The sequence below is a fragment of the Lichenostomus cassidix genome, chromosome 12, assembly GCF_008360975.1.
Source record: "Lichenostomus cassidix isolate B80296 chromosome 12, HeHo_3.0, whole genome shotgun sequence".
In the NCBI taxonomy this organism is placed as follows: domain Eukaryota; kingdom Metazoa; phylum Chordata; class Aves; order Passeriformes; family Meliphagidae; genus Lichenostomus; species Lichenostomus cassidix.
This window is the reverse complement of record NC_139493.1, coordinates 10,746,538-10,774,119: the sequence shown is the minus strand read 5'-3', so window position 1 is coordinate 10,774,119 and position 27,582 is coordinate 10,746,538. Positions and strand designations below refer to the sequence as shown.

The following is a 27,582-nucleotide window of genomic DNA, read 5'->3' as shown; positions in this document are numbered from 1 at the left end:
TTCTAAGTCCTCTCTTCAACAGCATTAGTCATTCAGATGTCAGTATCTTCTCTCCGAAAATTGCATGTTCCTACACAGAGCAACAGGGACAAGATGGATGCTTGTTCCCTGAATGCCAGTCACGCTCTGAAGTCAACAGGGGCTGCACAGGCAGCTCCGTTTACCCAAACAATTGTAGCCACCCAGGCATACGACAAAGCAGACAAGAAAACAAGCGCCTGTGTCCTCAGAGAGGAAGGACTGCCCAGGCACTTCAGCAGAGTCAAGGTTTTGGAAAAAACACATGCTTCAGACTCCAGCAGTACACTGAACAAGTCAGAGTAGTGAAGCACAGAGGCTGAGAAATCTCCATCCTTGGATTTAATGGAAAGTCAGCAATGACAGGGGGACTAGATGACGTGAAGAAAGGGAAAGACAAGTTACCTTTTAGCAACAGCCCAGAGCAACTTTCTGAGACTAACATCATCTCCCTGACACACCACCACTGCAGTGAGCACAAGCCTGTGGCATGGTGCTGCTAAAGAAAAGGAATAATCCTTGGAAAAAGAAGACAGTAAGAACAAGTTAGTGCTTTACTCACCTGTTCAGGTGTCAGGACTGTCCAAACTGCTTGGAAGCCAGGCAGTGCAGAGGCAATCCTTGGCCTGGGTAAGGGAAAATGAAAGAGCCCAGAGAGTCCTTTCAAAAATAAAGCCATGCTGATGTCAGTTGGTAACAAAGACACCACAGCCAGAGCAGATATAGTGAAATAGACTATTTTATTGCTGCACACATGCTTACACGTTTCTTCTTAAATATAATGTCGCTCTGGTAAACTTTACAATCTTCTTAATTCAGCAAGTGGCTAGTAGTAAATAAAAAGGACAGAGGCAACAAAACACAGAAAGGACACTGGCAACAGAAGAAAAATCAGAAGATTTTTATTTTGTGATAAAATTATTTGCAGCAAGAATAAAGTGAATTCAAATCTAAGTTTTGTCCTGGCTCATCTTAATTAGAGAGCTTGCCTGCATGCTGACCATCTGCTTATGCATGCTTTTGGATAGCCCTATTTTGCCAAAAGGGATGGGGGGGAGTGAAAGGATCCCGAGTAATTGGACAATCTGACAGGCCTCACAGATGTGACCACTAAGTGCACGCAGACAGATGAGGCATTTGCTTGGAAGCCCACGTGGACTTGCTCTGCTGGGGAGGCAGATCAAAAGGCCACGCTGACCTTTTCTCCCACATGTACAACTGCAGCCTCACTTGCTCCACGCTGAAGGACGCAGGAATGGAATTATTCAAGAGCAGCCATATGGAAAATGCTCCCCAGCACTGCTGCTCCTCCTCTGCCTTCCTGCTGCTTTGCCCACTGCCAGTGTCCATTTGCTTTAGCAGCTGAGGCATCTGCAGAGAAAAGCATTAGCACATTCCTTGATAATTCTGCTTCTGCATCTCACTCAGTACAAGCAGAAGGCAAAGGCCACGTCCTGTTCTCCAGTGGCTCTGTGCAAGCCTCGTGGGCTGTCACAACCACTGCTGTGGAAAGCTGACTACTGAGATGTCAGAAGCAGAATTTCTGCTGGAGGACAAGAGATGTGATAAACTAAACCTCCTGCTTATGTTCAGTGTTATCTTCAGCCACATACAGAGGAGAAACACAGGCGAACTGAACCAGCTGGGTTAAGCTGCTGGTTTCTGTAGCAGGCTTTCATGAGCCTGACACCCCACTCAGAAAGAAAACAAGCAGTTCTCCTTTCACCCTTCTTTCTCCAAAATATATGAGACTTCAGATTAATGCTTCCTCAATAGCCCTTCCCCTCCCCAAGTTCACAGAGATGCCTTGATCAGTACAGTTGTGCTGGGCTCTTCAGTGGTCCTGTCAAAGACACACTCAGCTTAGAGGTGGACATGGAGGTACATTCCACAAATCACACAACAAATGCAAAGCTCCTCTGCATGTCACTGTCCCAAACAGAAGCACACCCTTGCTGCTTCCTGCTTCCATGCAGCAACACACTCCTGCATGGACACATCCTCCACCCTCACCCTAATATGACTGCAGAAAACAAACCACAACAACTCCTTGCACTTCTTCACAAGGGTTTTGAAACAGAATTGAAAAACTGCTTGAATAGCCCTGCCACCACCATCCCCTGCCCCAGAGACTTGATCTGTACAAGAGACACCACTTAAACCCAGATGACAAAGTGTACAAACATCTGGAGTTCAATCATATCAATGAACCTCATTCCTGCTCCTGCTGCCCCAGCTCTAGCCCCAGCTTCTATTAAGTGCAATCATCCTGACACATGATTTTGCCAAAGTCTGGCTTTCCCCAAGCACAGTGGCCAAAGCCCATAGTCTCCTCCCCACCCTGAGCCCACCCTGCCTGGTGCAGGTGGTGCCCAGAGCCTGCCCATGTAGTGCCAACAGGTTCAGTGCAGCACAGCTACAGGCAGTGAGGCTGCAGGTCTCACCTGCTGTGGGGTGTCAGTCTCTCACCTGGGAGGTTACAAAAGAAGAAAAACCCATCCTCCCAAATACATCCACACCTGAAGCAAGTCCCTGCCAAACCCTGAATCTCCAAACCCTTTAGCCATGAGAGGCACCACCACCATTACAGAAAACAACACCCCGAAGCTGCAGGGGATCCTTGTCCAGTTCCCACATCACACAATAAATGCACACCTGACACAGTATATTTCAAGCCCTTGCCTCATCAAGTGACCAAAATTATTACATGAGTTGGACATAGAAGCCTAGTGCCTGTGCAGGATTCTCCATGTGCTTCACTCAATGCCTCTTCCCCCTCCCAATGCACAGCAGGGAAAAGTATGCCCAGCCTGTGCCCTGGAGACCTGAGACTCTCCCAGCATCTCATTCCAGAGATGGACGGCTCCAAGGGCAGCCTATCTGGCAAGGCAAGCTTTCTGCAGGGTTATCACCTGCTGATTAGTGCCAAGGAGAAGGAACACCATTACCCTCATTAGGAATCCAGGCAGACAGCACAAGATAACAGACCTACTGCAGTCTACAGATTTCAAAAACATTCATTAATGGAAACAGTGAATTTCCTGGAGAACAACGAAGCTACCAGGCTCAAGGCTGAGCAAAGCCAGAAAGTCATAGAGTAGGACAGCAGCCCTGTAAGAGATGCAAAAGGCTCCTCTCCTTTTAAAAAAGATTTCCACTGACCCCTCTTTCTGGACCCACCAGCAACTCAGCCTTGCCCTACCACAATGGACAAAAATAAAGGGAAAAGTGCTGTTTCCAAGAAGAATGTGCTTCCTTCCCCTCTTAAAAAGGCTGCTCTCCCTTCTTTTGTGCATTGAAAGCTACTGCTTTCTAAGAATGAAAGGATTCTGGTCTCTACTGTATTCCCAAAGAAGCTTGTTCAGAAAGCAAAGCTTTTAAATTCTGAGCACTTCAAAGCAATGAAAAGCTAGGGAAGACCTGGAAATCACTTTGTTTTGGTTTTTTTCTTTCCATCTAAGTACTAAAAAAGCAGGTGAAGACAGTGCCTTCCACATAGACAAGTCCCTATTACGGAACCACTGCCCACTTCTGCCAGTCTTATAATGCTGACAAGTGACAGTGCTGACCTCCTTTCCCATATATTAAGAGTTTAATCCAGTTTTCTTCCTCTGCTGCTGGTAATTCAACAAATATTCTGGCAAGAGCCAGTTTCAGAAGTGTGTTGTTGGACCACAGAACAGGATGGGTCCTAACCCCAGGCAGTAGGAAGTCCCCAGAACAGCTCCCTCACCACTCCCAACAGCTCACAGTCTCCTCTCTGCACTGTATTGCACAAAGGAGCAGCTACTGACTGAGGCTGAGCTTTGGGAGCTACTTCTGAAAGGAGAAACAAAAGAACGAAGTAAAACCAAACACAAACCAGAAATGCAAATGTCCAGACACAAATAAATTAAAAAGAAACCATGCCTGAAGGTGGATGGGAAGGAGGACAAAGAATGGGAAGTGGGACATTCAGACTCAGATGTTCTTGCCCTCCGAGCCAACGCAGTGAGGGCTGTGCAGGCTGCATGAGACAGGCAGGGTTTGCACACATCAGCACTCGAGCCCTATACTGGCCAGGAGGTTCTCCAGAGCTTCAAGTTTCTGGTTGGCTTCCTCAATGGCACTGTAAGTCTGCACATTGCTGGTGATGTGGAAGCGGATGTCATCGACCAGAGGGATGGAGTCAGTCTCCTGCCGCTCCTCCACAGCCTCTGCATTCTCCTTCACAGCAGCTACAAACTCCTCCAACTCCACCAGCTGCACCAGGACAAGAGAACCATTAGACAAGAAGACAGGCAAAGAGATTAAAGGGTTGGGATAATGGTCTCAGACACTGTTTAAGGATCCCACAGAAAATGAAGGATTGCTAGGGTACATGGAGACACAAATCCTCCTACATCTCCTACAGACATCACTTGGAGATGCACCCTGCCATCCATCCTAAGGAGGCAGTAATACTCCAACAATAAACAGTCTCAGTTGTAAGCAATCTGCACCTCCAACAGTGCACTGTAACACCCTTTAACTAAGCATCCCTGGTTCTGGCATTGGGGCACATGAACTTACACAGCATTCCCCCAGGAAAGGCTCCCCAGCAAGAACCAGATGTTACCAGACTTTTTACTTTTGGGCAATGTTTTGTAGCAGAGAAGCCAGTGGACACTTGTGCCATTTCAAAGCTGGGAGCCACAGATGACTACCCTCCCTTGAGTCAGCCCCACCAGCACCAACAAGGCAGCTGCTCTGCTCTGCACCTAACCTGACAGAATTGGGTCACCCATGAATGATTCTGCATCAGGTTCCCTGGAACGTGTGGTGAGCTCAAGGGTGAGAGGCAGCTTCCATCTGTCTGTGCTACTGAACTGTGCCTGGGCACAGCAGGTTGCTGAGTTCTGCTCCATTACCACACTGCCAAAGTCTCTCCCTGCTGCCATCAGTGCATCTCCACAGGATGCTGGCAACCACTCATGTCTGAACATCAGCTGGGGTGGCTCTGGCTGTGCCAACACCCTTAAGAAGGCACATTGCCAATGCTGGGTCCAAGGACTCCCACTCAAGCTAGAGATGGGGAATGTAAGGGGAACACACAAGCAAAGCCCTACCCTGATCACTACTTAGGATATTCAGCAGCTTTCAAACCCTTTTCCAGAAGCCAGAATCTGAGTACATGCTGATATGTCTGTCATCCCCAAGCTATACACTGAAGAAAGTAACAGCCCCAGAAACATTTCCTTCATTGTTTTCACATGCCAAAAATATTTTCACACCTTTCAAGCTGCAGGTGAAAATGTTACATTCCCATGTGAACTGTACAAGCCATTTATAAAGATCTGTCTCAGGATAAAAACACTTCTTAGATTCTAGTTTATCCTTCCATATGGCAACTTTCTCCAAGAGTCCTGAGACTAAGCTATAATCACTCAGGATAACACTTAAATGGAGCTCCATAAGGAAAACTTCTGTGTTAAATTCATGACTTCTGGCTGTTCAACAGCAAATTTTCCCCTGTGGAAACCCTTACTATTTGATTTGTCATCCTGGAGGAGATTAGAGGTCACATTGATTTCTCCTATCTAGAGCATTATGCCAGGAAGAACCCCACCGAGCAAACACCAAAAAATATTTCCTGCGCAGAGCTCCCCTGCACACCTGGGTTCTCCAGTAGCCAGGCAACACCATGGCTACTTGGGGCACAGTGGCTGAAAGTTCAGTGAAAACCACCTGCCCTTGGTACTTGCAAATATTTTTGGGCAACTTTTTCACCCCACATTCCACAGGGATGTGCTAGACAGGGACCAGAATCTGGCTTACTGTATGGTGACATCAGGTACTGCCACACTCCTCCTCCTCCTCTGTCCTAACTCACCATGTGCTTTGCTACTTAACTGCTGTTCATTTTCAGGAAGCACATTAATCCAGAGAGGACAACCATTAACTACACACCAAAGTACAACCATTCAATCTGTTTTCTCTACAGCTCAGATCAGTGACACGTGGCCACTGCCACAGGGACTATTTCGGTACCTTCTCAATGATCTTGGCCATGTACTCTGTGCACTGGTCCTCCAGTCGGGTCAGCTGGAACAGCTTTGCAATCCTCCAGATGCTGATGATGTTGTCCTCATCGAGGATCTGTGCCAGGGTCCTGCCGCAGAGGCGCTTGAGGCCAGGCAGCAGGTACATGTCTGCCACACACAGCACGTCGTAGGCGTTCTCTGGGGACAGCTGGCAATGCACACAGGAGAGTTACTGCCCAGTCCTGAGCACACTGCTTGTCCCTGGCAAACTGATGTGTTGTTAGGCCCATTACTGGACAAGTGCTCACCATGAAGAGAAAGGAGCTCAGCCTTTCAGGCTGGGTTTCCCACTCAGTTACCACTGAGGAGTTTAAAGGGCAGCAGGGAGTTTCTTGTGCTGCAGGTAACCCCTCTAGCTAAGCACAGGGCAGTGCTGAAACACCAAGTGCACTTGGCTGCTAAGAAATGTTCAGCGTGGCAGTGGCAGGAGGTTGCTTTACCAGACATGCTTCCAAGAGACAAACAGAAGAGGCTGGCAGGACAGGGAACTTAGTCCCCACATTTTTTCTCCCACTTTATACTGCTGGACTTACATTTTCTGAAAAACATGCAAAATTCCCTGAAATTTCTTCCTCAAATTGGCTCTGCTAACTCAGCCAGCACAACCTCCCTGGCACAGGGGTACACTCAAGGATAGAAAATTGTACACAAAATATACTGTAGGTAAGGCCCAACTGGGTAACAAATACATATAGTACATCAAATACCAGTGGACCTTTAACCTGCATTCAAGCTGGATGAAATTATTGCACCAAACTTAAACTGTTGTGAATGGCTTTACACATTTTCAGGTTCTTGGGCAAGAGAACCACCTTCCCATTTTCCTCTTGGGTACTCGCAAGTGATCTGAGGATAAAAAAATGCTGTAGATAAAGTTGGACACACCACCTCCAGCTTCACTCAGCCTCTTCCCCCTAGCTGGGCAAATCCTATTTTCATCAGCCATCTGTGTCACTAACCTGGAACTAGAGCCTCTCTCTGTTCCTGCTAATGTGAATTGCAAAGAGCTCAGTTACCCACACAAATTGTTACAGTGGATCTGCAGGACACAGCAAGCCCTGGCTGTGCAGGAGGCGAGGGTCCTTGCACTTAGAGACCAAACCCCACTTGTCTGGATGGAGCAATGATAACTGGTGCAGCCTGGTCCACTCCCCTGATAACTAGTGAGCAGCAAACACACTGCTGTGCACATCCACACATGTGGTTGTTCACTCTGACAACCGCAAACAACTGATTTTTTTCTTCCCACACAGCTGTCTGCACCTGTGTTTGGACAAACAGCTCCCAGCAAGTGACCCAGCTGTGTAACACCCTGAGGCAGCTGGGCAGAAGAATGTAAGATGTAGGAGAGCCTTGACATGAGGGCTGCATACACATGGAAAAACAGAGCTCTTGCGATTATTAATCACGTGCTGCTTTGTCCCTACATAAGCTGCAGGAACCTCAGGAGTTAGAGGTGTTTGAGTCAGTGGTATTGATGGCTGCAGCTCCCAATTGCTTCATCAGAAACAAACCTGGCAAATGCTCCTCCAGGAACAGCCCTCGAGCCTACACAAGTATTCTGATCAGCAACTTGTCTTTGTGCCTGGAACCCTTTATGTCCTCTGCACACACTCTTCCCCCCAACTGCAAACACTGTCACTACTGCATGGCAGAGAAACACCATAAATCCTTTGTTAAAAGAAACATGGAATTGAGAGTGCTGATACTTAGCTGGAGAAACGCAGGATAGGGAGAACACTCCATATGAAAATGTGGAACTTAAGCTATATTCCTGTCTTCCTGACCATTTTTTCTGGTAGTTTCTCATGACAGGTGAACTCTGCAGAAGCTCACATCTTAGCAGCTTGGTTTGAAACCCAAGCTATGCACCATTCTGCACACAAAACAAATGAGTAAGATCCTTTCAACTCCTACACGTTGTTGGTCTGTCCTCCTGACCCAAGCCCAGACAGGGCAGCTGAGGCACCCCTTGGAAAGCAATAGCTGCTTGGGAAACATCCTTCCTGTGAGTCATCATGAGGAAAGCAGGCAGACTGGAGAGGTGCAAGGGAACAGGGTCAGGCTGCAGTCACAAGGTCAGGAGGATCTTCAAGCAGCTTCTTTCCCTCTCTGCCTTCCCTTTCAGCAAGTGGCTGAGGGAAGAGTGCAGGCAAGTGAAGGATCTGCTCTCTGGCATACCAGTGGCACTCCCACCTTTGCTGCCTGCCAAACACATCTCTCCCCACTGGTGCCCGGAGGTGAACAGAGCAGCAGAAACAAGGTCACAGCTGTATGCACTCTCTGTATGTGGCACCTAACCCAGAGCACAAACACTGCTTGGAGAAGTGACACTGGCAGGTGCAGCAGCATCTCCAGTCACTGCCCCCATGCCAGAACGTGTTCTGGGATCTTGCAGAGGGACCTGATGAAAGCATTGGCCACAAAACCAAAGCAGGAAGCTAATTAAACACTGGGATTTGCTGCACCTTCCATTAGGCAGAAAACTAAGTGAGTTAGGGCTATTTTGTTGCTCCCTGTGATCCTGAGCACAGCAAGGCACTGGTCTCCCAATGGAACCTTTGCCTACCCCAGTGATAAATAACAGTGAAAATAATGACTTGCTACAAATGGAAAAGTAGGCTATGATGCCAAGAGTAAATAAGCAGAATCTCTCAACCTATCCATATCTCCAAATGTGTTCAATCTGCCATCTACTGGCAGCTGCTTCCCTTATCTTTCCACAGAGCCCAAGAGGGAAAGCTGCAAAGCCCTGTATTTATCACATCCATAAACAGCAGGCAACCTAATTTCCAGGGTTTTACTATGGGATAAAAGACTAGGAATTTACTTCCTGAACTTCATGCCCATGTTTAGGACATGACTAGGAATTACTTCCTGGCTAACAGCACATCCCAGTATGTGGATTCCTGAGGTAGCAGAGTAGGTCAGTGAAATTCAAGAATACACACACAGACCCTGCTCCAGATTTAGAAAAATACTGCTGAAAACACCTCAAAGCTGACCAGCACTGAAGGAAGGACCAATGGCCAGCCTCACCTCTGTATCATCACTGTAGATGTAGTAGAGAACCCGGATGAAGATGTCTTCTGAGATGTTGTGGAGAGTCACCACAGGGATGCTGGGCTGTGTCTGCAGCTCCTCACTCTCACTGAAATGATCTTCAAGGAGGGCTTTGAAATAATCACTGCGACCACAGAAAAATGCCTGGAGAGGGAAGAAAAATCAGAACAGTAGTATTTTGCTTACTGCACCAAACCAAAGGGCACTACCAATCAGCTGTCAGAGCAGCTCAAAGATATTTCAGAAGTTGAGACGCTGTAACTTTGATTTTCCCTACATTTTGAAGATATATCTCCAGTATTTTTCCACACCTTATTCTATTCATGCCTTCCTTCAGAACCACAAACACAATTGGTAAACTTATGAGATTCAAAATTAGCATGGCACTAGGGCAGGAGCTTGAGTTGAGGTTGGATCTCAAAATTCATTCTTACTGCTGTTCACCTGCAGATCAAATATTCCCCTCCTCAGACACTGAACTCACAAGCCAGCAGCAGCAGAATTTGCAGCTGTGAATGCTGTAGCTGAACTTATAAATTTATCTCCACAGCTCTGCAGGAAAACCAGGCTTTGGTGCTTTGTTAAATGCTTTAAATGCAGTTTTCCAGCTGAGTCAATGCTGCTTTTGCAGAGTGTCTCCAGCACAGAAGGAGTGGGGAACACAAGCAGACTAGATTCATGGCAAAAAGGGAGGAGAAGGAAGTACAGCACAAGCACATACCTTATGGCACAAGAAGTTGTAATCTTCCACCCGGAAACACACATCAGGACAACTGTTGAAGTTGTCGGTGCTGTCAAATGGCAACTCCCCAAAACCAACCTAGGAAAAGAAACCAGAAAACCCTTCCTTTAACATTCCTGAAGAACTTGAACTGCTGATAAAGAGGTATCCCTGACACCATTGGAAAGAGGTTTTTTGCCATCTAACAGGGCAGATAATCAAGTGGAGGTGAAGTTTACTTCATGCAGTAGGTATCATAAGCATACTGGAGCTTAGGGCCAGCCTTTTACTGTGTACATGTAATAACATATAGATTACATCCATGTATACACCAGTTCGAAATGGTTTGGCCACAATTACTGCCTCACTTGAATAATCCAATATTGCTAAAGCATATTTTAGATTTCTGTTCTGATTTGCAGCCAAAAGTAGTGCTGTTGCAGTATTAATACTCAAGTGAATTATTTTAACACCAACACACCTCCACCCAATCTCACATGGCAACAATGATAACACACACCAAAAGAAAAATCTGTTTGCCTTATGTTATTTTAAAGTGACACTTCCAAATATTTTCCCTTTCACCTTATTCTATATACAGTGTCATTCAATTGTAAAAGAGTTTCTATTCCCAATCATGTAAAGACAATGTCTGAAAACAAAAGTTTCCCCTGGTTCTTGCTTTCCAAACACATGCTCCTGAGGTACCTGGGACGAGGAGTTTATTCCTGCTGTCTTTCATCTAGGAAAATTAAATCCTAAATTTGAACCTAGGAAAACCCTGGGCTGATGATAAAGATCAGACTCACAACAGCAGACTGTCCATTTCCAACCCACCTGCCTTCCACCCGACTTTCAGCTCTACTGAGCAGCCAGATGACTCCTCCCCACTGAGCTAAACAAAGACACAGCCTGGAACACGCTGGTGGGAGCTCTCAGCCAGGCTCAGCTCACACACAGTGAGGTTTCTCACAAAACAGGTTCTCGGATGTGGCAAGGCACCAAGCTGGCAAAAGCTCACACCACCACTGACCATGGCAATCTGGACCCATCTATCATGCTCTTTGTCCACAACAATATTTGGCAGCTTCTGATTCCTAATCACAGGAGAAGCCCAGTGATCAAAATCATGTACATGGCTGTAGCTGTAATGCTGGCTCTCCATGGCACCTTCTCCTGCAGTCTGGGTCACAAACTTTGATAAGAGGCCACTCTGTGGCACAGGAATTTTAGTTGAGACAAACGCCACATCTCCTACATGCATCCCTTCTTTGCTCTCCTCTCACCGTCCAAAGGTAAATCTCTAAAAGGAGTCCATCCCTTGGAAATGGATATTGGAGTTTTATTTATCTCAGAGTTTGTCTCCCAAATTACAAATTCCTCTGGGCTCAATTTCCTGCTTTTAGCCTTGCCTGGTCTCCACTCTGCCACTCAGGTTTACAAGGTCATTTCCAATTCCTATTATAAAAGCAGGTTCATGTCTTTGTTTCTCCCATTCAGCCACTCCCATTCAGCATGAAGTGGCTTTGCAGAATTTTCCCTTTTACTCCCCTTTCAAGTCTCTACTACTTCTACTCTCCTCCCTTGTCATGCTTGAGGAACCTAATCTCCTTTTCAGGATCTCCCTGCAGAAAATTGGCTTATTCCTCCCACCACCCCTATTCATACAGCCTCCTTCACAGGCCTCTGTGCAGGCAAAGCACAGCTGCCAAAGTCAAGTATTCTGTCCAGGAAACACAACACTGTCCAGCCTACAAGGTGCAAACACATTCACAATAACTCAATCACCATATAGAAATACTCTCAATACTCTCACTCTCCACCATCACATGCGGAGGATCAAGTCTTTGCTGCTACAAATTTCCTGTTAGAGCTTAAATAGAAATGTCGCTGGAGGCAAAAACATACAAAACAAATCAGTGGCAGCAATTTGTACCTTGGCCAGATTATCTCAGCAAGAAAATTGTAAATAAATTACAACACAAAATACAGGGGTTAGTGATCCAAGAGAAGATTAGCAGCTCGCAACCAGATGCAAGTGGATTGGAAACAAAAAAAAAATTAAATTGGAAACATGTTGTAAATATTTCAGTTAATTTTCCTCTGCCAAATGGGCAAAGCAAGCACAGGAGTCACTGCCATGGACAACCACAGTACACAGGTGCAGACAGACAAGATGGAACCCATCTATTTGTTTCAAACTTCTTCCTATGCATTACAAGATCTAGTTTTACCCCAAAAGTGGCAAATGGTCAGTGTGGATGGAAAGAACAGTATTTATTTCATGGCAAACTCTGTTCCTTTTAAGTCTGATTTCATCTTGGTTTGGAACATAAAATCTCAGTTAAAAGATAATTGAAAAACAGTTACAAGGAAACCATGTGCCTACAGTGTTATATTCTGGAAGCCCTGGAGTCTGTAACTCAGAGGTCACCTGGCAGACATGAAATTAAGAACCAGGCAGACAGTGAGAAGCCACATGGTTTTTGACAGTTGCCTGGCTTTTCATGGTATTTTCCTTAAATCTGTCACTGCCAAATTTTATTGCAGCAAACTGAGGAAGCAGCTGTTGTGGACAGAAAATTCCTGGCCATTACTACTTTAAAACAAAACAGAGACAACAACCACACTCGTAAAAGGAAACACTTAAAAAAAAAAGGCTTTCAAGTACAAACAGGAAAGAGAAACAGGTACCAGAATTATAAAACTGTTTGAGATTCCAAAGAATAGATAGCTCTCACTCTAGAAAGTAATAATAATGAGTCCTAATTGGATATCAAATGTTCATTATTGGTTTCGTTATATAACATACTACCAAGTATGAAATTGGAATGCACAAAGTTTCCTGCATCATTCAAATATCAAAGACATTACACGTTTATATTGAAACATAAAGCTGATTACATCCCCATTTCATATATTATGGCATTACATGACATGCAGCAGCTCAGAATGTTTCTTGCCAAATTCTGGAAACACTGGCTTTTATCCACAAGCCAAATACCTATTTTGTTCTGCATAGGCTGGAAAAAAAAAAGTATGTTTCTCTTGACAACACAGATATCTGTGCATGACTGTTCAGTTGTTCCTGACATTTTAGGTTACACAGTTTGTATACTATGCCTTGTATGGCAGCAAACCCTGCAAGAATGAGGATGTGCAATGCCTCTGTCCCAAAACAAAGATGTCCAATTCACACAATTTAACAATATGGAAACATTAGAATGAGATATAAATAGTATTAGGATGAAGAGCTTTGTTCATATATTCTTTGTAAATTAAAAAAACAAAGTGCCTAGAGAGAGAAAAATGGGAATCCTTTAGAACTTATCAGACTTAAACAAAGCACCTACACTTGTGCATGGTATACAAATTCTTTAGTGAGCAGGTGTGTGCCCATGCCCTCTTCACTTGCACAGCTGTAATAAGTCTAATGCTGCCTTCATTCCAATCTGTGAACACAGCAAGAAAATCACAGCTCACAACTCACACCACTGTCAAATGATTACATTATTCCAAATTTCCTCTTTTCCTTCCAGCTGCTATTCTACATTAAAGAATTAAGAAAGAAAGTGTTTCTAGCTCTCTAGAAGAACAGCTTAACCCAACAGGACTATGCCATCAAGGTCTAAAAACAAGCAATCAATCAGGAAGTATTCTTTTTATTTGTAAAGTGACTTGAAATATATGTAAATCTCACTGTTGGGGGGTCCATGATCCTTTCTTTAATTCATGGGGAGGTAATCTGAAGCTCACTTATAGTATCACCTCCCTTTAAAGCCTGCAAACATACAGAAAAGTATATTGGAAGCCACAAATAAATGTAGAGTTATTTGGAGGAGGCAGGTTACATGGGAAAGATTTCTGAATTGGTAGTTGTAAACTTGATGGAGAAAAACTCCCTCTATAGTGAAATATATCTGAGAAGAGCCAGCACATAACACGTTGGCTTATTAAGGTAAGAAACCTTTTCCATGTACACACACACACTCTCTCTCTCTGCACCAGACAGATCTATTTGGCAGCAGACAGAAAGAGACAAGGCAATAAAACTTTGCTACATCCCTCAGTCATATAATCTCTGGGCACAGTAGCCACCTAAAATGAGTCCACCTTATTAAATACAGTGGTTTGTATAAGAAAGAGGAAGATAAAGGACATATGTAAGAGTAAAATTAATCTGCTGATATTACAGAAAATACCAGATGCAGAAAGAACGAAGACAACGAATAGTTATCCTGTTCTGCAAATGGGAGAGAAGATCCACATATATGACCCCAACTAATAATATGATGGTATTTTAACATAGTGATCATCAACCTGCGGGGCTATTTCTGAGGGGCAAGACATAATTAGGAAAAGCAGACCTGTTGCCAGTCAAGTTAAATTCTCTTCAGAAGGACTCATTTCTGCTGGAAATATTTTCAGGGTTTGGAGGCATCTCTCCACTGCAGTGTGACAGTTTCTAGCAAGCAAGCCCAGCAAGCCATCTTCCACCTATATATCCCTTTGGGTACCAATGCCTGATGCTACAACATTTCTAATTCTCAAGAAGGATGGCAAAGAGAAGAGCTGGGGGCCAACTCTTGTCCCATTGTATTCAATGGGGAAATCCACACCAATCACATGGAAAGGGTTTTATTTACCAAGATTCTGTAGGCAGGAATATCCAAGGGGAAAGACCAGCACTGACAGCCTCATTACACAATTTTACAGCATTTCCGAGCAATAAAAGCCTTTCAGCATTTGAAGCACCAGCAAACCAGCAAGCACTACAGTCTCTATAGCAATAATTGACTGGACACAAGTGAGCAGATATCCCAGCCCCACAGAGCCCACAAGGAGTAGAAGTGCTCCCTACCCGCAGTTCAGCTGGCAGGGCGCAGTCTGCCAGGAGAGCCAGATCTTCCTGCAGCCGGCAGTTACCTGTGGGCTCAATCGTCAGCACTTTCACACAGGTCCCTGGCTTGGAAGAGACTGGAAGAAGCAAAAAAACAAAAGAGCAGAGATGCCTAAATTCCTCTACAATCATTCTCTCCCATTTAGATAAAAGACACTCCAGGAAAACCAGTAAAATTGCTGTTCAGCTTTTACTGCAAAACACACACAATTCTATACATACACACATTCAGCACCCCTCAGTACAGCTGGTGAGCAGGGCTGGAAGGGGATGCACATATTGTTGTCTCTCCTCAAACCTCTTCTTAATTCCTTATGCTGGAATATCAACTATGGCAAACAAAGTTGTCACAGGCATATTTCAAGCCCAACTGGCTCTTTGGAATCCATGTCATCAATTACAGTTAAGGACCATGGATAAGGCTGCCCTGATTCCTGCAGGAGCCACTCATACACTGCCTTCCCCAGCCAACCACCCCTACAGCCAACAGTGTCACCTAAGGTAAAGCCCATGCCAGGGAGCTTTTAAAATTATTCTGCTTCCGTGCCTCTCTGCTCTGTCACATGCTCTCACTTGGTCCCATTTCAGCCATGCCATCCTGATTTCACTGCAGGGAACAAAGGGATTTATTCTTGTTTAGCCAATAAGTTCAGCAGGTACAAGTCTGTCCTCTACTCTCCATCTGTAGATCCCTGAAGCACAAAGACCCCAAAGTACCCAGACTCCTGCATGTGCCTGAACTAAGCATCACTACAACCAAAGAGCTCAAACAGACCATTCAGAGACAGCAACTTCATTTGTCTTTTTTAGACCTAGTGTGTCTTCCTGTCTTGCCTCATCAGCCTACAGAATAAAACAGCCCATTAAAGGAAAAGCAAAATACACGATCATACTTCATTGGTCTTGCTATGACCAAAGTTGTTGTGGAGCTCACAGAAGCCAACCCTAACATCAACTGAGTACCAGCCCAAAGTATACTCATTGTGATACGATGCCACTGCCAGCATAGCCTTTCCTGTTTCTGGCTACCTTGATCCACCACCTCAGCTCACCACCTCAGGTTTGTTCCCAGGTCAGCACAGTTTGAGGGGAGAACTGGAGCGTGTAAGACATCCAAGAGTCCCTGACACATTGGGAAGCATGTGAAAAAAGACAGAGGACCACTGGAAAATGCAAAGTTGTGGTGAGGAAGGAAGCCTTAAGATACTGCTGGGAGCCAGAGAGACACAGAGTTAACTCTGAAGCATTCAGAAGAATATCTGACAGGTATGATTCACCACATTAAAACCCCTCACAGGTGAATCACGCCACCTTGAGACCTCATTTCTCCTGACATTTTGCACAGCATTACATGAGCTCCATCAGATGACTCTATTGGGTCGTGGGCGAAACAAGACCACAATGCACCACAAAACAAGATCTCCACCCCCTCCTCCACAACACTGCTGCACCCTTCAAATATGCCAGCACTGTACCTCTCCATAAGCTGAACATCCCAGAAAGATTTCTGGAAAGGGAAGGATAATCTACCAGTACAAAATAGCCAGGTACCATGATTGCTATACACAAGGCTCACCAGCAAGGAGACAGGCTGCCCTATTAGTATGAAATGCTACCGTCAGATAGATGATTTCCAGCGTGAGTAACCCAAGAGGAGGCCTGGCACCAACACAAACCAGACTGAGTGCATTTTCTCAAAGAGCCCTGACCAAGTACTTACACATCAGCATGAGAGATGGAAATTTCTTACTTTCAAATTAGAAATTCTTCATGGCAGAGAGACACATTTGTATTTCTGTAGTACTTATTGTAACAGTCACCAGGTCAGGCTCTGTAAATGCTAATGGAGCCAGCAAGTTTTAAGTAGTAGTCAAGGCAAAGAGCTCTTCTCTTGGGATCCACAGAGCATCTGTGCACTTTCCCAGTGACACAAAAGAACAGTGATTTTTCTGAGAAGCAAATCTATTCAGACACTGCATCTCTCAAATCCAAGGGCACAGCAATTGGTATCACACTAAAATCTTTCCTAACAGACATAACAAAAATCAAAGTTGTGAAATAGGAATAAGCTGCTGGCTGCCAGTGGGCACCAGGGACCATGAAAGAGGAATGCAAGAAAGAGGAATGAAGGGGTTTCTGAAAAAAGCAACATAAACAATGCAAGGAGCTGGAGGGAATAACCAAACTGTAACTGAAGCTGAGACTGGGTTTCTTCCCTGTCGAGCACAGCTGTATAGCATTGAACATCACCTACCAATGCATCAGCTGCCTTGGTTTTCCTGCTCAATGTTTCATTGTAGTCTTCTGGTTAAATTGAGCCAATGTACTACAAAACGTAAGAGTCACAAAAAACCACACTAAACTCCCAAAACTTCAAAATGATGCCCCACTCAGGTACATCTTCCTCCCAATGGCACAATTAGCTATAACCACAGATTCTGCACATCCAGTGTCTTTGCTACAAAGGTAAGCATCACAAACCCTGCCTCACCCTTTTTGCCCTAAAACTTGCTGAAGTAACTGCAGAACATTTATTTTATAACACGTGCACTTCTAAAGGAAGGATTATGCTTTTATCTGGACAAATTGTTTGAACTCTTCCAAACACTGCAATAGTTTTTTCTTGTTATAGCCACAATATACACACGGGGGAATACAGGCAAGCATTCACACCCAAGTATATCTCAGGTGCAACAGAAGGCACTAGGTCACCCTCTTCCTAAACTGCTGTCTGTGCATGCCAAGATACTAAGTGCTTTTGAAGTACTGATTAACTCTAGATAATGAGATTGCAGACACTGCAATTATCCAGTGGAGCTACAGAGGCTCGAGTTCATGTTGTTTTCTTGTTTCAACTTCATAATACAGATGCAAGACATGACCCTGCTCTGCAGACCTGAATTAGATGTCTATGCCACAGCAAGCACTTAGAACAGGCAGAGGTTCCTAACACACTCAAAGGAACAGTCATGCTTTGTCAAGTGCCAGACATGATGTGATCTAAGATCTTTCCAATTTTTTAACTTCTATAACTCTCACATATATATATCCCTTTCTGCAGAACCAAGTTTTCCTGGCTTCCACATAACATTTAAGAAACAAACTTTTAACAGTTGCTCTATTTGTTTGAATCCAGCCTGTCATAAATAAAAGTCAAGCCTAGTACTTCCATCAGTGTTTTAAACCACCCACTGATTGTCTTCTGTCAGGCCTCAGAATTGAAGGACTGTTACCTCCTCAAAGAACACAGAAAGTAAATTATTTGTCCAGTGCCATTATATTTCCAAGTGGTGCTTTTATCTGAAACTTGCAACTAACCTGAAACTTTACTTCATTATTTTCCATTTGAAAACCTACCAAGTCAGCCTTTTTGCAGTTCACAAATTTAAGTACCTTCTTTTCCTTCCACAATATAATATGAGATTTTAACTAAATGAATTAAGGTGGAGTGTCTCAGCTAGACCCTGGGAGAAAAAGATAAAAAGGAAAAAAAACAATCTCCAGCATCTCACTGAATTACTCTTGATATCAAAAGACAACACAAGATAATTTTGTTACCTGATTACTCAGTTGTTTTTATTTTATATTCATCCACCACTCCCCTTTTCTACCACTTACTTAATACAAACTGGTATCTTACAGTTTTTGTAGATACCAAGAAATGCATTTCTAATCTCTTCACATCCATGTTTACATGGCTGAACACCTATGATACAGCTTCCAAAAGGACTTGCACCCTGGTCTACATGGGAACAGCTGTACTGTGGTAATCTTGTACTCCACCACCACCAAACAACTGCACATGCTTAAAGGGAGACAAGCACATGGTAATATCTTCCATGTGATCTGTAGAGGAGGAATTTCTTGAGCCAGAAGTTTTCTCTCTATTAGTTAAGCCCTGTAACCTCAGGAGGCTGAATAATCACAACTCATATTCAAAATAAAAAAGTGGAACAGCTACACTTGTGCTTCTTAGATCAGGGAAGAAGATGCTATCGGCTTTAAAGCTACAGACTAGAGTCTCTTCTAAAATCAAAATCAACTTGACTAAAGCAAAAGAGTTAATTCAGAGCATGGAATGGGAATCAGAAGCTTCCAGCCTGAACGTTTTGTTACCCAATAATTTCTTCTGCTTCATGACTAACACCACTTGTGCTGTTTTGATTCTTCTTCACGTGTCCCTTAGCTTGAGCTAAGGAAATGAATGATAAACTCCAACTGTTAGTTTTCATGCAATAAGCTTATGTCATGATTAAATTACAAGCTATTTGGATAACAAAAAGTCCTTAAATAGGGTATTGTTTCATTTAAGGTTTGGCACATCCATATGTCATTAATATACACATTCCTTCAGAAATATTTTTCTACTTTTAAAAAAAGCATTACATCTCCCTCTGCACCCATTTTGGGCCAATTATAACATTTTACTTTGGTTAGGGGTCAGATAAATGCAGAAAATTACTTCTAATAGTATATATTTTATCTTCTCAGGGATTTAAACAAGCTGTCTGCTGCTGGAAGGCACTTCCTAATATATACTCCACTGTGCTCACTTGAATGTCTGGTAACCACAGCAAAGTGCTGCCATGGCTGCTCTACTATAAAGAAGGTATTCAATATAAATTATGAACATGCATGTGTCACAAACCACTACAGCTGCCCAACAGAAAGACCATGACTGAAAACTAGCATGCAAACACAGAAATTCCACAACAGGATCATTTTCTGGATGCCCCAAGGACACCATGAAACATCCACCATCATACTTTCCTGTTTCTCCCTGGAAGGGCACACAGGCACAGCAGAGACAACAGCAAGTCCAATGCTTACCAAATTCATAGACTTTTTTACATTTGGTCTCCAAATCATCAATGAGGTCCTGCAGCCGACATTGCTTGGCCAACCTCTTGCAATCACTGACATATTCTACATCAATATCAAGACGACCTGTCAAGAAGAAATGCAGTCATCTCCCTTAATCCACATGATTTAGGTGTAAAAATGGCAAAAAATAAGGTCTGAAGACCTGATGGCACAGAAATTCAGTAGATACACTGCCTCACTTTTCAGCATCCATGTACAACTCAGTCACAGAAGCTAAGACTTGGTACCTCCCCATCACCCACCACTTAAATCAGTAACAGTTTAGCATTTCATTCACAGTTCCACTTTCCAGGGTCTACCCTAAAAACTTCATTCAAGAGTCCAAAGACCAAAGAGGCTATACAAAATGTGTCTAATTCCCTCAGAAAATATAAAAAATAGCAGCACAATATCAGCAGCATGCCACCACTGGCTACCTGGGTTTTGGTAAGAATAGAATTTAGGCTCACAAGTTTTCATCCCAGGATCTTTATCATTGAAAATGTGGCAAGGGACATTTCTGAACACACTGCACTGGAAAGGAAGAGCCCTGAAGACAATGTTATTTTCTGGCACCACCTCCTGGCCTGAGAGAGTTCAGCATTTAGCATGCCTACAATACTACAATGGGCATTTTCACAGAAGGTTTAGGATCAATTTCTGTTTAGAAAAAATACTAGAAAGTAGTCAAAACATTCAGCATGCACTGCTCAGGTCTGCCAAACTGAAAATGTCCTACATGGGAAACTGGCTTTTCACCACCTTAGGAGACTGTTATACCAGATGACAGATTTTCCTTCCTTAAGTTAGAAATACAGTCTTCAAATCCATCCAACCAATCAACCTAAGCTGATTTTGGTTTTAATTGACTGTATAGTTACTGGCAGGACAACAACTGGCAAAAGGTACAAACAACTTGGAAGTGCTGGTGATTGCTCACATTCTCCCTTTCTGCCAGCACAGAGGATTTGCTGGCGACTCAAGCACCCAAACCCTGCTGAGTGCAAGCCTGTGCCACTCAGTGTAGAAGCACAGACAGCTGCCCACCAGCCATGTGTACACACATGGGAGGGTAAGGTCATTTACCTGTGTATAGATACTGCAGAAGAGCACCAAAGGCTGCTGGGTTAATCTGAAATAAAACAAGAGAAAGTCACATTTGGAATCACCAGGAATTTAACAATACGCTTGAAACAAAATCCTGAACAAGTGAAAAAAAACGCCACTTAAATAAGAACTCACACACTGTACCTGATTTCCTTGCTCCTCACATAACTAATGCTGCCACTCCACCTGGCTTACACAGCTCCTTACTGTCTCAACTGGTACTAATACCTCAGGTACCTCAGGGGACAGGACCTGACTAATGGAGGAACTCCACACACATGGTTGTAATATAGGCTCTGTAAAATCCAGGTTTTTACTGATCATAAACATTTCCACCTCTTCCTAATTCCAGAGGAAAGAAATGTTCTTGTACAAAGAGAGAAGAAAGCAGTATTCTGAGAAACTGGAATTATGTTTGTCACAAGAGGATTTGCACTGCCAGAGTCAAGTTACAGAAACATGTGCTGGAGTATTGGTGGTTAATGGATGGAATGCACTTATGGCCTATTTAGTTCTTGCTGCAAAGGCAACAAAAGAGACTCAATTAGTGCCAATTATGGAGGCAATGTCTTCACCACAGACCACCTGTCCACCAGGAATTAGACAGACTCAACTCATCCCACAGAGGGGTCGTGACACAGCTGGCAGATGGTAACAGCTACCTGCCACTGCAATTAATTAAGACATGTTTAAGCCCACGACAGAGGGAACAAAGGGGAGGTATGCAGTCTGCAGCCTTTTGTTATCTGAATAAGATGCTATTTTACTGCATAAAGTGCCTCCACAAGCCCTTCGCCTCAACTAGGGTCATTCTGAGCCCCAGGAGCTATTCACTGTGGAAGTTAACCCTCAACCTGTCTTTCCTACTCACTTACTTCACCCAGTTGAAACAGCAAAAGAAAGGATAGAACTGGAAGCATAGCCTTGCTCACCAGTGGGTGCTTCAACACTATCACATTTTTCCCCTTCCATTTGGTCTCAAACATCTCTGCAAAGTAGGCGCTGCGAGCGCTGAGGATGCAGCGGTGGGCACAGAAGGATTTGCCATGAACAATGAAAACAATGTCACTCTGGTAACCCTGCTCCAGCAACCTGTGAGGAACAGAGAGAAGGGAAATTCATTGCAGGATGAAAAAGGAGAGAATGGAGTTAAGCTAGTGAGGAACATGGTACAATTAGGTTTAAATGAACAAATAGCTCTGGGCATTACAGTCTCTCCCTGTCCAGGGGGAAGGCCAGCACAGGGGCTGGTACTTCACAGACTGGACTGGGATATCTCATTCCCTTCCATAACTCAAAGAAGTTTTGTTAGTGCAACAGGGAGGCTGGAGAATGAAACATTCCTGCCCTAGGTGAACACCTGAACACAGGGAACAGATTTGAAAGTGGAAGTAGTTGCCCACGAGCACATCTCTAAAAGTTAATACTGCTTTTAAATTGTCAGATGTCAAAAAAAGCCCTGCAGGACACACTTTCAAAAAGAATTACCCCATTACAAAGTCAGGTGCAACCTCCCTGCTCTCTGGGCACTGTCAGTGTGCACCCTGTAACTATGTCACAAAGAGGAGAGGACTTGGTGTCACACGCCCTCAGAAGAAGGAAGGATGTGACAGGCATGAAATGCAGACAATTACCACATCAGAAGTGAAGCCTTGTTTATGCCTGCATGCCCACACCCTCATTCTTTAAAAAGAAGAAACCAAAACTGCTACTCCTCGAGCTTTCAGAAACCATCACCAGTGTTTCCTAATGCCCATCATTTCTTGCATATATATCCTCACAAACATCCCCAAGAGGTCAAATCAGGTGGACATCAGGCATGATTCTCCTTCTAGAGAGCTAGACTGGCGCACAGAAAGGTATGGGGTCACACACAGAGATGATGTCAGTCTTGAATGCTGATCTCAGTCTCCTGCCACTAGAACATCCTTCCTTCCAGTGTCTTGCCCCAGGTTGCCTTTCAAAGCTGCCCTGAACAGAGAGCTGGAATATGCAGATGAAGAGCTCAGGAAGGATGAAGGGATGCTCTGCACATGCCTCATGTCCTTACCGCTGCAGGAAGACATCATAGTAGTCCCTCTTCATGCACTTGGCTGTGATCTGTTTGTACTCCTTCAGCAGCCGGCGAATGGCGTCACTCAGAGCTCCGTACAAACAACGCTCCCCATCAAAAGTGTTTGCCTCACACTTTGCTCCTGCAAAAGAACCACAGGCACAGGCCAACAGGCACAGTTAGATCCTTTTCCAGTGTCCTCAGATGGTCACTAGACAAGTATGGCTTCTGGCTGCTGACATGTTTTACTGTGGTCCCCTCTGCTGATGACCGTATTTACAAAAACTGAGCTTCCATCACATGTGTACAACCTAAAGCTGCTCTCCCACAACTGAATCCCTTTCTGAAGAAGTCATGGCTTGTTTAACCTGACCTGTGTAAAAAGCCTCTCGGCATGGCTCCAGCAGCATTCTGGGAAGACAAATCTCACTGTACAAAGAGTGCAATCACTTATTGGACTGTTAAGAGCTCCTCCTAAAAAGCAGTTCTGCTTTGTATAAGACAGGAGATGCCTCTTTAGGTTAGAATCTGCCAGAAATGTGGAGGACATTTGCATTTTCCTATTTGGAATTACAAAAGTGGTTGATTAAGATGCTGGGAATGCAAGAAAAAAATAAAATCTTTTGAGCTCTGACTCTGCATTCTGGTTCCTCTGGCAGAACACTACCAGCACCCACAGGAATTTGGGTGCTGAGAACCAAATGGGTAGGCACTTGGCTTGAAGAATTTGTCTTGCTTTGTTTGAAATTAGCAAAATCCCTTGCATTTCACCTTTAAGTCCTGCTTAAAAAGCCAGGCTGTCAGAAGAGTATGAGAGAATTTTACATAGACAATTCTTCATATGAAGTACAAGTCTTAGATCAGCATATTCCCAACACCACTGCAGCCTCACAAAACAGCTGTGATTTCAGAAAGTCATGCTGCCTTGACCTATCACAGACAGCTTCCCCTTCTGTGCATATTCAAGATTTCAAGCAAATCAAGAAATTTCAGGCAATTTCAAGAAGCAAATTCAAGCAGCAAATGGCCTGCAAAAGGAACCATGAAGGTGTGTGCAGGGCTCCTTCTGTAGCCTGAGATCGCTGATCAGATGGTTGGTTGTAACAGAAGAAGTTTCCACAAGGGACACCTAGAAGGATATACAATGCCAATGGACCAGAGAAAGATATTGCACACATATCAGGACACTTTTGCTCACCATTGGCTAGAAGGTAACGTACAAGCTCCTCATGTCCACACAGGCAGGCGTAATACCTGACAATAATGAGAGAAAGAAGATTAGAGATGCAGTAGGAAGCAAAACTTGGTGTTTTGGCACATCACCACACACAGAGCACAGCACTGAGCATCCCTGAGAAGCTTAGGAGACGACTCCTCATAGGAGTGAGGAATCACTACCAAATAGCACAGAAGCCTGATCTCAGCACCAGACTGAGCAGGATCTGTTCCCAGCAATCCTAGACAGTGCAAGGAGATCTCAAGGTCCCAGTCTGAGTTCAGCATCCTCTGTTGCACCACTAGCTGCCAAATCCACCCACATTTTAATGGAGATCATTTCATGGGCACTCAGCAATCCACTGAACTCTCAAAAACACTCCTTCCTCCTTCTGTTGTCAGTCTGGCTGCTACACACTATGCCAAGAAGGGAACACACCCGCACTGGATGCACAACAAATCCACCCCCCTAAATTCTACTTACAATGAGTTTTGTTTTCTCTTTCACAGTCTAAGCCTTTCATTATTGTCTCTGACAAGGACCTCAAATTGTCCTACAAACTAGGAGAATTCTGTAATGTGCACTGCAGCAGCCAAATATTACTCTACCTTTACTTTGGGAAGTTATTCTGTACCCTAAGTATATCGCAGATGTCTAAATGTACTTTGGAATTGTGAGGAGGTAAAAAGTTCACAGCACATTCCTCAGTCCCTCCATGGGGATTCCTCATTACCCACTGCATGTTCACAGCCCTGCCTGACAGACTATGGTCCCACAGTCACTTGGCATTTTACCAGGCCAAGCTTTCACCTGAAAAGACATGCTAGAATTTCACCGATTATGGTGGGGAAAAAGCCTAATCCAGCCAAGAGCAGAGTGCTTAATCCAGGTAATTCTGTCACAAAATCCTGGTTCTGAGCATCACTACAGCAAACTGCAACCAACTAGGGAAACAAAGATACATTTAGCACAGCACCCACAGGAAAGAGAAGCAGAACTATGTAGCCAAAGCTCCCTACAGGCAGAAGCTGAGACATTTTGTAACAGTGCTTATAGATGTGGATATAGAAAGAGTAAAGGAGCTCTGAAGGCCCTACCCCCCACCCAGCCAGTGCTCCAGGCTGCAGCACTCACAGGGGTGTACTGTCCCATTTATCACGGACATTAATTTCCACATCTCGCTGTTCAAGAAGGTATCTGTAAGAAAAGGGAGAGAGTAAAGTTATAACTTCATGCAGCTACTCACTCCTCATGAGAGGTAACTCACGCAGTTACCTTCTCCTCTTTCAGATGTAACTTTGAGTTCATAGATTAACTTCCAAAGGTATGACAGGATCTTGCACTGGGCTTGGGGAGCTGTTAGCTATGGCTGAAGGGGCATCAGCCAGATCTTCAACCCAAAGAATGGCGTTCTACAGCGTGGCCTGGCAGTTCCCTTCAATCTTAAGTGGTGCACATGGGGAAAGAGGAGACTCAAACCCATCTCTAAAGAAGCTTGAGTACTTCTGCAGCGCCTTCACGTTACCCAACAATGTTTCCAGCCTGGATGTTTACAAATAAGTGGCCAATTTTACAAGGCCAAGACTGGACTCCCATCCTGCTCATGGCTTTTCCTGATAAAAGCAACAACATCAGTGTCACTCCAGACTGTTCTTAAATTCTGCCACTTCCTTGTCCTGCACGTTTAGGCTTGATCAAATGCTGCCAGCACTCCCTCTTTGGCACCTTTAGAAGCTGGGCTTTGCCTTGCAGACAAATCTGCACCGCCTGGCTGTTGTTATAGCCTGTATTGCAACAAACAAAAAGTCCCTCTCAGCCTTCACAAAAACTCTCAAGTCTTGGTTTTTTATCCCCCACCACGTGAGTCCTCCCTTTCACGTCTCAAACTTCAGGTACCTCTGAGCACATTCAACATGCCAAGAAACTCAGCTCCTTCACTTATCCTTCCTTAGTAAGAACCTTGAAACAGAGGTGGCTTCTGATTATCTGGCGTATCACACCTTGAGAGATGGAAGAATCAAGTAGCACAAAAAGGTGAAGAACAGCCTTAGATTCAAATAATGAGATGCAGGGAAAGAGTCCTTTGCAAACCCTGGACCTTTGCATTACAACATCCCTTCACCCTGCAAACAACAAGCCCATCTGCCTCCTGATCCGAAATCACTGCAGTTAAGCTGGGCTGCTTCGGTATGAGCAAGGAGACTTGACCTGAAATTTAGTGTCCCCGTATTTCTCAGAGATACTACCACAGTCTACAGCACAAGGTGTCTAAACATTTCCACGATATTTGCTTCCCAGGGATGCAGCTTCCTACCAGCCCAAATTCCATTTCCAACGGTAAAGGAAGAGCAGCTGAAGAGAGGAGCCTTGTGCAAGGACATTTAGCACAGGCAGCACCCACACCCACGAGTACGCAGAGCCCGTCTGACACTCAGACACCTGCCGGAACCGGCCGCACCTCACCCGAACCTGAGCAGCCCGGCAAAGACCCGGCAAAGCCCCGGAGCACACCCAGCTCCTCGGGGTGCAAACGAGCTGCATTTATGTACGAGAAACAAACTGCTCTTTCCGCACCCCGGCCGCCCTGAGGAGCCCCAGGGCTGCGACAGCCGCCCTAGGAAGGCCGGAGCGAGAGCAAACACGTCCCGGCGAGGCCAGGCCGCCCGGCAGGCCCTGCCCCGCTTGCCCCGGTGAGCAGGGCGGTTAAAGGCAGCGGCGGTGCGAGGGACCCGCTCCCCGGCCCGGCTCACCGCACGCGGCTCACGTCGCCCTTCTTGCAGCTGGTGAACAGGTCGCTGGTGTCCATGGCCGGGCCAGGCCGCGGGGCGGCGGCGCCGCATTGACGCGGAGAGCGGAGGAGCGGCCGCGGGACCGGGCCGGGCCGAGGGGCAGCGGCGGCGGGGCGGGAGCGGCGGGCGCTGTAAACACGGCGGAGGCACCGCCCGCCCGGCCCCGCACTGACCCCTGCAGCGCCCCCTGCGGCCCGGAGGAACAACTGCAGGCCGCGCTGCCCGGGGACGCGCGGAACCAGCTGGGGCAAGGGAGTGATGGAACACACCTGAGATGGGGACTGCGCTGGAACACACCTGGGGACTGACCGGGAACACACCTGGGGACTGATCAGGAACACACCTGGGGAGTGCGCTGGAACACACCTGGGGACTGACCGGGAACACACCTGGGGACTGACCGGGAACACACCTGGGGAGTGCGCTGGAACACACCTGGGGACTGACCGGGAACACACCTGGGGAGTGCGCTGGAACACACCTGGGGACTGACCGGGAACACACCTGAGATGGGGACTGCGCTGGAACACACCTGAGATAGGGGGACTGATGGGGAACACACCTGGGGACTGATGGGGAACACACCTGGGGACTGACCAGGAACACACCTGAGATGGGGACCTGCTCTGGAACACACCTGAGATGAGGATTGAGCTCAGAACACAGCTGATAGAGGGTTTGGAACACACGGCAGGGCTCTCTCTGGACTACGTGCAGCTGTGGTGAGAGGAAATCTCATTAATCCGTACAAAGGTGGGTGCCAAGGGAATGGCACCAGACTCTTTTTGGT

At 45.3% G+C, this 27,582-nt stretch overlaps 1 protein-coding gene across 2 annotated transcripts; it reads right to left on the bottom strand.

Annotated features, from left to right (window-relative positions):
• Nucleotides 1-739: 739 nt before the first annotated feature.
• ABTB1 (ankyrin repeat and BTB domain containing 1) lies at nt 740-26,952 on the bottom strand. 2 transcript variants are annotated; one of them, XM_085072594.1, is made up of 12 exons: nt 26,754-26,952; nt 25,138-25,200; nt 23,986-24,041; nt 22,785-22,929; nt 21,667-21,826; nt 20,714-20,759; nt 19,595-19,711; nt 14,726-14,841; nt 9,865-9,963; nt 9,120-9,287; nt 6,028-6,228; nt 740-4,260 (listed from the first exon to the last, which is right to left on the bottom strand). In XM_085072594.1, the coding sequence occupies exons 1-12, from the start codon at nt 26,807-26,809 to the stop codon at nt 4,054-4,056; spliced, it is 1,434 nt and encodes a 477-aa protein (XP_084928720.1). In that variant the 5' UTR covers nt 26,810-26,952; the 3' UTR covers nt 740-4,053. The 2 variants fall into 2 exon arrangements, with proteins under 2 accessions (XP_084928720.1, XP_084928721.1); XM_085072595.1 differs by lacking the exon at nt 26,754-26,952 and adding an exon at nt 25,558-25,779.
• Nucleotides 26,953-27,582: the final 630 nt, after the last annotated feature.

Excerpts from the sequence above, each read along its gene's own strand:
- ABTB1 (XM_085072594.1), bottom strand. The coding sequence starts at position 26,809 with ATGGACACCAGCGACCTGTTCACCAGCTGCAAGAAGGGCGACGTGAGC. Across the intron at positions 20,760-21,666 it reads TAGTGTTGAAGCACCCACTG|ATTAACCCAGCAGCCTTTGG; the intron begins GTGAGCAAGGCT and ends GTTTTATTTCAG. Across the intron at positions 14,842-19,594 it reads TAAAAAAGTCTATGAATTTG|TCTCTTCCAAGCCAGGGACC; the intron begins GTAAGCATTGGA and ends TGCTTCTTCCAG.